Below are 10,000 nucleotides of genomic sequence, written 5' to 3' on the forward strand. Positions count from 1 at the left end.
GCTGTGTGTGTGTGTGTGTGTGTGTGTGTGTGTGTGTGTGTGTGTGTGTGTGTGTGTGTGTGTGTGTGTGTGTGTGTGTGTGTGTGTGTGTGTGTGTGTGTGTGTGTGTGTGTGTGTGTGTGTGTGCGCGTGTGTGTGCGCGTGTGTGCGGGTGTGTGCGTTCATTCGTGCGTGCGTGCATTCGTGTGTGCGTGATTCTACACTCCATCAGACTTTGCAGTGATTCACTTTCATTACTCTGTCGTCTTCAGTCCTTGGTTCTGTTTATAGCTCTCGTATGAATATTGAATGAAGGAGAGAAGCAAGGAGGGGGCAATTTATAGCCCAATACTCTCCTCACTTCACTCTAACTTTTTATCAAGGATTTCTTTTTTTTATTTGTGTGCGCTAAAATTGTCTCCCTTTCATTTAGTGCTCGAGTTGCTTTATTTTAACGATGGCCGGGAAACAGAGCCCGGAAAAAAACCCCAGTTTTGATTAAGATAGTTGCTGGCCTATATTGATGATTGTGCTACAATTTCCTGTGCTTGTCTTCTGTATGCCTTGTTTATGACTGATGTGTGTGTGTGTGTGTGTGTGTGTGTGTGTGTGTGTGTGTGTGTGTGTGTGTGTGTGTGTGTGTGTGTGTGTGTGTGTGTGTGTGTGTGTGTGTGTGTGTGTGTGTGTGTGTGTGTGTGTGTGTGTTGGGTGTGGGGGGTGGTAGGGGGGGTAGTTTATACCTTAAAAGGGTTAGGAGCTGGTGGCACGGAAGATACACCAGGCAATACAGCGTGCAAGCAGGTACACACATGCAAGTGCATGCATGCATTCATGCACGCGCACACACACACACACACACACACACACACACACACACACACACACACACACACACACACACACACACACACACACACACACACACACACACACACACACACACACACACACACACTGGCATCACAGATGGAGTGGCCAAAAGTGTGTCATTGCTGTCCCCTAGCCTAATCACCTCCGTGCCCCTCCTCCTCTCTCACTCTGTCTCTCTCTCACTCAATCTTTCTCTATTTTTTCTCTCTCTCTCTTTCTTTTCCACGAAAACAGCCTCCTGTTGTCAACCTGTCTCACTCATCCATGCTGTGTGTGCAGAGACTTAAAACGTATCCCAGGCTTCTGAAGACTTTGTTATTGAAGTTGTTGCAGCTTAGAGCCTGCATGTCAGAGTGTGTGTGTGTGTGTGTGTGTGTGTGTGTGTGTGTGTGTGTGTGTGTGTGTGTGTGTGTGTGTGTGTGTGTGTGTGTGTGTGTGTGTGTGTGTGTGTGTGTGTGTGTGTGTGTGTGTGTGTGTGTGTGTGTGTCTTTGAGTGAGAGTGTGAGTTTGTGTGTGCGTTTATGGGTGTGTGTGTGTGTGTGTTTGTCACATCAGAGTGTGAGTTTGTGTGTGCATGTGTGTTTTTGTTTGTCTTTGTGGGGAATGCACATGTGGTGTTCTAGTGGGATCTAGAGCAAATCGGCGCGCAAACGTGTCCTCCTCCGTCCAAGCCAAGTTAATCCCTTAAGAAGAGGTGTGGTTGGCTCTTCCCTCCCGTCTGGATCACACAACTACATTTTCTTTTTTTTCTCCCTCTCTCTCTATATCGTCACTACATTTTTGAGCGGCTGTGCCTTCTCTTCCTTTCTCTCTCTCTTTCTCTCTTTCTCTCTCTCTCTCTCTCTCTCTCTCTCTCTCTCTCTCTCTCTCTCTCTCTCTTTCCAACTCAGACTCTCTCTTCCTCTTTCTCGCTCACACTCTATCGCTCTCTCCCACTCACTCTCTATCTCTCTCTCTCTGTCAGTTACTCCCCTCCTCTCTAGCTTTTTTCCTGGGGCGTGTTTTTTGTGTGCATCTCTCCTCACCCTGTCTCCTCAACTCAGAGTCATCTCAGTTTAGTTTTGCAGCTCGGACAGAAAAGCACTCCACCGGATCTCTCTCCACCTTTTTTGTCTTTTTGTTGTTGTTGTCGAAAAAACCTGCACTCTTTTATCCACTTCTACTGTGCTGTGTTGCTGCTGCTGCTGCTGCTGTTGTTGGTTATTGAGCTCACACACGACACACGCGCGGCGAGAGATGAGTTCGAACGGTGAAATGGAGGAGGGTGTGGACGGAAGGTGAGTCACCAGCTGTCTCCACTGTGTATACAGTATATTTATATTGTCAGAGATATAGGCACAGTGGTTAATACGGTCTCTCTGTGTGTTTGGACAGTACATTGTTGCCACACGAGTGCACACACAGTGTAAAAGCCGCCCGTTTTTTTCGTGCACATTAACGCACCAACTCACAAATTATGGCTGAGTGTGTCTGTGTGTAGGTGTGTTACCACACAGCAAGTTTTAAAGATGCCATCTGCTGTGTGGGAAAGAGGGGAAAAAACGATTACATAAAAAAGACATTCGAAACTTCTGTTTTATCTTCTATTTCACGACACCTCGGAGCGCCAGGTTACAAGAGGCGCGCAGCCCAGTTTCACCCCTATCCGGGGTTTAGGGTTTATATCGCTGGCACACTCCCAGCTAATAGTCTTACACAGGTAGCAGCTGTACTGTAGACTGGCTGGTGGAGCACATATGGGGGCCAGATTAATGACTGAATTGATAAGCCTAGACACACAGAGACGCGTTTTGTTTATTCAGTGAAGCTCCCTGCCATTAGAGCGTTTTTGTGTTAAAGAGTTTCTTCTCCATGTTTGGCAGAGATGCCTGGCTGCCACCACCCCCCCCCCTTCCTCCTCTTCCTCTTCTTCTTCATAACAACAACAACATGCCTTGCATGGCTGCTCTCCGCCAAGAACTGAAATGGTGTTTTGGAAGTGAGATGACTTGAGTGCCTGCTGCTGTACTGGGGTGCATTTCTCGAAACCGTAGTCGCTAACTATGTTAGCTACTTCGTTGTTTGCAATGCAATTTCCCATTGGCAACTACCCCAAGTTGCTAACTGGCTAACAACTACACTTTCGAGAAACACACCTCTGAGATGTAGTAGGGCAGGGCTGTGGTGATGCACACAGGAGGAGTTGAGAAGAATGAAGTTTTTGTATTGGCAAGGAGTGTAGGAGAAGAAGGAGAAAAAAAAGCGTTTGGTATGATGGAGGTAACAGGGTCAAGAGGAGAAGGAGTTTGTTTTTATGCCTGTCAAGAGAGTCTGTCTGGAAGAAAAAAGTATATTCAGAGTCTGTATTCTGGTCCAAGGACCTTCAGGAGGAGAGAGAGACAGAGAGAGAGAGACAGAGAGAGAAAATCATGCTCTTGTTTTGTGCATTGAAGAGCAGGGAGCCCACATTCAACATGTCAAGTGTGAGTCTGTGAAAACGAAGAGAAAATGCAGTGTTAATTTAACATTCAGAGAGTAGTCTGAGGCAAAATACAATCTAGAAGATGTTACATTGACTCTCTGAGTGTGGAATTAACACTGCATATTTGCTGTGTATATCTGTATATGTTTTCTGTAAGGGCATATTCTAGTCCAAGGCCTTCAGGAGGGCATAGAGAAGGAGACTTGTGCTCTTGTTTGCGCACCGAGATCACATTCAACATGTCATAGAGGAGATGTTAATCGCCCTCCTGCTGATTGCCGACCCTGCAAGACATCTTTATATAGTGTGCGGACGCCGGACGCAGCCGTGTCATACCCTTGGCCCCTTTTGTCTTTACCTCTAGCTGTCACAGCAAAGATTTACATCGCAGAATATAGAGCAGCAGAGAGAGCGAGAGCGCGCGAGAGAGAGAGAGAGAGAGAGAGAGAGAGAGAGAGAGAGAGAGAGAGAGAGAGAGAGAGAGAGCGAGAGAGAGAGAGCAGTCAGATGGATCGATATTGGCCTGTTTAAAGTGCTGTTTTTGGCCTTGGTTGTTTGTGTCTGTGCTCTTGTGTGCTCTGAGCTCTGCGTGTGGGTTGGAGGCATGGAGGTGCCAGACAGCCTCGTGTCTATACTGTATGTTCTGTAACATGTTGCGCATCAAATGTCTGTAGTGGCGTAACCTTGACGATCAGGAATTGTTAACCATATGGATGTGGATGTGGATGTGCATTGACTTGCCATGATACTACCACTACTAGTAATAGCTTAATGGTAAATCCTTAATGGTAATTCCTTCTAATAAATGTATTATTACTGTTGTTTTGTTGATTTTCCTGTTATTGGCACCTTAATTACCTTCTGGGATGAATATTTATCTACTGAAGTATTCCTCTGGCATTACTTTTATACACAGGCTGTAACTGGAAGTGCTAGAGGTCCACTATTAAAAGCATTTCATAGCGGCAAAGCCATTTGGGAGGGGACTCTAAAGACAGAGCCTCCCTCCCAAAGCACCTCACCAGAACAAAAGAGTAGAGGAAGATGGACATTTAGGCCACGGGTCAATCTCTGTCTCGCTCGCGCTGTAATCTCCGGTTTCAGCCACATCTGTCCAGTCAGCTACCTCTTTCTCCTGATCATCAGAGCCAAAAAATACTGGGAGCATTTTTACTCAAGAAGTCTTTTGGAAGACAGTCATTTCCTGATGGGAGATGTGTGTGTGTGTGTGTTTGTGTGTGTTTGTGTGTGTGTGTGTGTGTGTGTGTGTGTGTGTGTGTGTGTGTGTGTGTGTGTGTGTGTGTGTGTGTGTGTGTGTGTGTGTGTGTGTGTGTGTGTGTGTGCTAAAACATTTGTCCCCAAGACCACTGCGAGGCTTCCTTCTCTTCTGGATGAGTGGGAGTGAGATTGGCATGTGTGCTGTAGCGAGCAGGGAACCGTCGCCACCAGAAAGAAGCTTTGAGCACGGCAGTTTAGTTCCACATTGTACACGTTTGACATTTGGAAATATCACCAATTGAGATCAACCTTTCCCTGTCAACTAATTCTAATTCGATTGACGTATTCAATTCATCTGGCACTGACATCCACATCTGGAGCTGATAGAGCCAGCTCTGTCCAAGACCGTCTAATCCCAGGTGTTGCCTGACTGTGACAGTGACTGTTTTCTATCAGTTTATCGGGCTCTGAACACCTGGAAGACAGGAAAAACAAAAAGGCAAAAGCATGTCATCACTTGCTTTCAGGCATAACTGTAATGGATTAACAGCCACATGGGAGGTTAACACATTATTGCTCGAACACACTGACCTTTTTTTTCTGCCTGTAGGTGGTGTGTACTGATTTTTCTGTCACATGTGTTTTCCCATACATGGTGATGTGGAAAGGGAGGTCCAAACAATCTTTACAAATCATTGCAGTTCATTCTTTACCGCACAGTGGGTGGGGGGGTTGGGAGGTGTCCCTCTTGGTAAACATGTTGATCTCAGGAAATGTTGTTCATGTTTGTTTATGAACACATTGAATAGCCTGACCGACCTAGCTTCGCATTGAGAGAGACCCTCCACAGAGCTTAGTGTTTGAATTACCCTGGGCCAGGATTAATGAGCAATCTGGTAGAGTGCAAGAGTGTTTTTGAGCAGTTAATGACCCAGGAATCAGTATATTGTGATATGTTATTGACTCTCTCTCTGGGTTTACAACGGTGGTCCCTGTCAGCAGTGTTGGAAATCCATCTAATCACCATCTGGACGGAAGGAGCACGGAAGCTCTTGTACTATCAGATCAGACCGACCACCAGGCTCTTTCATTGAATTAACTTTAACCTTTCGCTCCAGAGGAAACAAACATCCTGACTTTCGATCAACCACCACAGAGAACATGGTGACTACAACCAGGAAGAAACTGAACGTTTATTTTTGTAGAGTTCTTCAATCCAAGTCCAGTTCCAAAGACCTAATGGATTGATGTATTGAGAAGCTATAGTTTATCCTCCTCATCAAACAATACGAGACCGTTCTTGGCCTTTGTATTGACACTCAACGTGAATTCCGTGGCTGCCACAATACCCTCTCCTCCACCCATACTTGGCTCACCTCCATGCAGCCCTGATTAAATTAAATTCATCCTGATGTTCGTGGACTTCCAGCAACCTCTTTTTGCCCTTAATTGAATCAGAGTGGGTAGGCAGGCACAGTGGTGATGAGTCACAGGATCCTCCGTTTGACCTCAAAACACTGGCCTTCTGAATGGGCTTTAGCTCGCAGTCTGTGTGAGGTAAACGATGTGGTATAATCCTATGGGCTAACGACTGGTGTATGGACCAACTGGTGTATGGACTTCATGGAACTTGATAGAACATGATTCAACCAGCAATGGTCATCTCTTTTGTCAAGGCCCTTATAAATGTATGTTGCGTGCAAACCCTACAAAAAAGGAAACTAGTTTCTTATAGACAGACGGATCGACAAAGAATTATGTAGAACTGCTGCACAGTAAAAATGACTTCATCATTATATTAATTCTATATTAATGGTTGGTTAACTACATGAATTAGTAGTTTTTATAATATTAGAAGAATTTGTATGTTAGTAAATGTTTGAAAGTGTTCCCACATTTGAGGCACAAACTATTGTTCAAGTACTCTACAATGTGTTTGTGCTACTGTACATGTTCCTATAGTGCCTACAGTACTTCTTAAGGTCAGATTAGACTTCAGCAACTGCGAGCGTGAAAAGTCGCGTGGGAGTGGCCACGAACCAATTTTGTATTCATGCATCTGCGAGCTCTGCGAGGTCCGAGGTCTCGTTGCCAGCCACATTTGAAATTGCGCGATTAGGCTACTTTCACTACATTGTAAGCACTGCGGTCATTATTAAGCAATGTTGCTTTCTATCCCGGTTAGCTAGGTATTTTCACACAAATTGCAAAGGCAATGCAGTGGTATCATTATTTGACATACCCAGTCTGTTTTCACGAGCAGAAAATGCAAGCATGTAAAGACAGTTGATTCTGCCGATGTGTGTTTACATTCGGTGGAGGAACGGTAGTAAAACCGCAGGCATTGTGCCACGAGTGTTCAACTGATGCATTGTTTGTTACTTAGCTTAGCTTCGTGTATGTACACACATTTACACACAAGGCATTAATAAAGTTTTTAACAGAATACAGCTCTGCTCTCGCAAACTACTGGCATTGCGCTGCCACAAGAACAGAACAAGGAAGTAGCGAGACGACCAATCATAGTGCCTTTTTGTCTGCGTACTCCGCGTCCGTCCGACGGATAGTTCGAATTTTTTCGAGGCGCTAGACGACGGGCGCAGAGCCTCTGAGAGGGGGGCGTGGACTCGCATAGACAGAAAACGGACGGACGCAGATTCTATGCGAGCGAAGCATAAATCTAGCTTTAGCCTGCATGGGTGACAAGGCCTACTACTGCAGTAGCCGGTCAGATAACCCTGGGGGTCAGAGCTGTTTGTGTGTCTGTGTGGGCTTCCTGTAAACAGCCGTGACCTCTGCAGGATCTCTCCCCTTGTCACAGGTCAAAGCTCTCGGAGCTATCCCATTGGCCTGCATGGCCCTGGCATTAGCAGCAGTGGGTTTGATTAGATTGCCCTCTCCTCCCCTCTCCTCTCCTCTCCTCTCTTCTCTTCTCCTCTCTTCTCTTCTCCTCTCCTCTCCTCTCCTCTCCTCTCCTCTCCTCTCTTCTCCTCTCCTCTCCTGTCCTCTCCTCTCCTCTCCTCTCCTCTCCTCCTCTCCTCTCCTCTCCTCTCCTCTCCTCTCCTCTCTCCTCTCTCCTCTCTGCTCTCTCCTCTTTCCCCTCATCATTCTTCTGATCTGCCCCTGGCTCTGGCACGTGCCAAAGGATTGTGGGAGTAATTTGCGCTGGCCTCAGGGGCACTCAGGGGTCATGATGGGGGCAGTACAGCTCGTGATATATGTTTGTTTGACTGGGATTTATGGCGTATTGTACACCTTCTTTTCCCAGTAAGGTGTCAATCCGCTTCTGTGGTGTTTTGTCCTGTCCTAGTGCATGGGATGACCTGGCTGGCTGGGTCCCAGGGTTATGGTGGAGGTGTGAGCTAGTTACCAAACAAGCGTCAGGAGTGCTGAACTCCCAATCTTCAAGCATTATTATACCCATTTTGTATGGTGTGAGTCAAGACAAACTGAACATACTGTACAACTGCGAAGGACTGCATTCACTTTCTCTTTTATATAGATGTATTGTATAGTATTATATTATAGTATATACATATCATGTCCAGCAAACAAACGTGTTTCAGTTCTGAGCCATCATCAGGATGTTCTAGTTATTCTAGATATTCTAGGTTTACATCACCCAACACCAGGGCTTGAAACTAACTTTTTTGCTTGCCTGCCATGTGGCTAGTGGTTTTCCTGAGTCACTAGCCATCCAGCTATTCTACTAGCCACAAATGTGAAATTATTATATTTTCTTAATCATGACGCTGCTCATCTGACCTCAGAAGCTGATGTGTTAAAGCAATCAGATGAGTGCAAATAAAACAAATAAGCTTAGGAACTGAGTAACTGAGCCTTTTCTTGAACTTAAATAGAAACAATTGATGCACATGGTGTAAAATGCAGAATATATGCTATTCTTATATGTCATACCTTTGAATAAGCTGCCTGCCAAATTGGCTAGTGTCACTGTAATTGTTACTAGCCACAGACAAGTTTTACCAGCATTTGGCTGGTTGGCAGGTGCCAGTGTCAAGCCCTGCCCAACACACAGTTGTTGTTGATGATGCTCTGGTGATGATTTTGTTGGTCAATGACATAAAGAAGTGCCATAAACGAATAAATAAGCACACACTCAACAGTTACAGTTACATTGCTGACATCCTTCCGGAGAGTGAGATGGCAATTCCTTGGTAGTGAGATGTTGCAACTACAATTGTTTCTGGCTAACACCTTTCCTGAGTGTGGCAACTTCGTGGTGGCGAGATGGTGAAAACCTCCAACGTTTCGCACTGACCCTTCCTCAGCATGAGATGACAATTTCATGGTGGGGAGATTGTGAAATTGCCATCCACTACTGAGGAAAGTTGTCAACCCAAAACATTTGTGAGGCAGTTGAAAAAAAACCCTGAAAAATCTGTAGAATGTTTATTTATTTATTGACTCCTTTAAGACTTGGATTTTCATGGACAAAGTTAGGCAGCCAGTGTAGAACGTTACAGAATGTCGAGCACATTTCCTGAGAAAGGAGTTGGCAATGATGAAGAGGGAAAGGAGGAGAAGGCTTCGTAGAGGAGGAGAGGGGGAGGGAGGAGGGAAAAGAGGAGAACGTTAGGTGGAGGAGGAGAGGGGAAGGGAGGAAGGAAATGAAGACAAGTCTAGGAGGAGGGGGAGGGAGGAGGGAAAAGAGGAGAAGGCTAAGTGGAGGAGGAGAGAATAAGAGAGGAGCGAAAAGAGGAGAAGACTTGGTGGAGGAGGAGAGGGGGAGGAAGGAGGGATGAAGAGCGGCTAAGTGTAGGAGAGACAAGGGAAGCAGGTTAGATGGTGGAGAGGGAACAAGGAGAGATGGAGGGAGAAGACTAGATGGAGGAGAGGTTTAGGGAGGAGGGAAAAGAGAAGGCTAGGGGGAGGAGTTGGAAGGAAGGAGGGAAAAGAGGAGAGGCATTGGCGGCGTAGGACAGGGAGGAAGGGGGGATGAAGGGCTGGCTAGGTGGAGGAGAGAGAGAGGAGAGAAAGGGTGCATCCCAATATGTGTCCTTGCCTCCTCCACTTGTGCTTGTCTCCTCGTCCCGCCTCCTGGCCCCTCCTCCGTGGAGAAAACGATAAAGTTTCCCAGCTGTCAGCCTCGCCACAACAACTTTTGAGGGACTGTTTTTCATTCACCATCCCAATTGCAAATGAGAAAAATACTTTACAATTGAGCTTTTGCAAGATATTGAAATATAATGCTGTTGTCAGTGATGTCATCATGACGAGAAGCAAGTGGAGGAGGCAAGTGGAGGAGGCAAGGTCGCATATTGGGATGCACCCAGAGATAGAGAGGAGTCCTAGCCTGTGAGGCTGCATGGGTACCACTCAGGGAGCAGGAGGCCGCCCTGTACCATTGGTTGGCTCGCATTCAGCTGTCTTGTGTTATCACAGTCTAGAACTGCCCATTTGAACCACACACATACTGTATACGCACACACGCACGCACGCACACACACA

The 10,000-nt window shown here is 46.1% G+C and overlaps 1 protein-coding gene across 5 annotated transcripts in view; it reads left to right on the forward strand.

Annotated features, from left to right (window-relative positions):
* Window positions 1-10,000, forward strand: part of numbl (NUMB like endocytic adaptor protein) — a 109,699-nt gene that overhangs the window by 51,015 nt on the left and 48,684 nt on the right. For 2 of the 5 annotated variants that reach the window (XM_063205495.1, XM_063205497.1), the window contains exon 1: window positions 1,791-2,126. The exons of the other annotated variants lie outside the window; for them this stretch is intronic. In XM_063205495.1, the coding sequence (XP_063061565.1) occupies window positions 2,086-2,126 (41 nt within the window). In that variant the 5' untranslated portion in view covers window positions 1,791-2,085. Of the gene's footprint in view, window positions 1-1,790; window positions 2,127-10,000 lie in introns of those variants that run through there. 5 annotated transcript variants of the gene reach the window in all.

The sequence above is a fragment of the Engraulis encrasicolus genome, chromosome 8 (assembly GCF_034702125.1).
Source record: "Engraulis encrasicolus isolate BLACKSEA-1 chromosome 8, IST_EnEncr_1.0, whole genome shotgun sequence".
Lineage (NCBI taxonomy): Eukaryota > Metazoa > Chordata > Actinopteri > Clupeiformes > Engraulidae > Engraulis > Engraulis encrasicolus.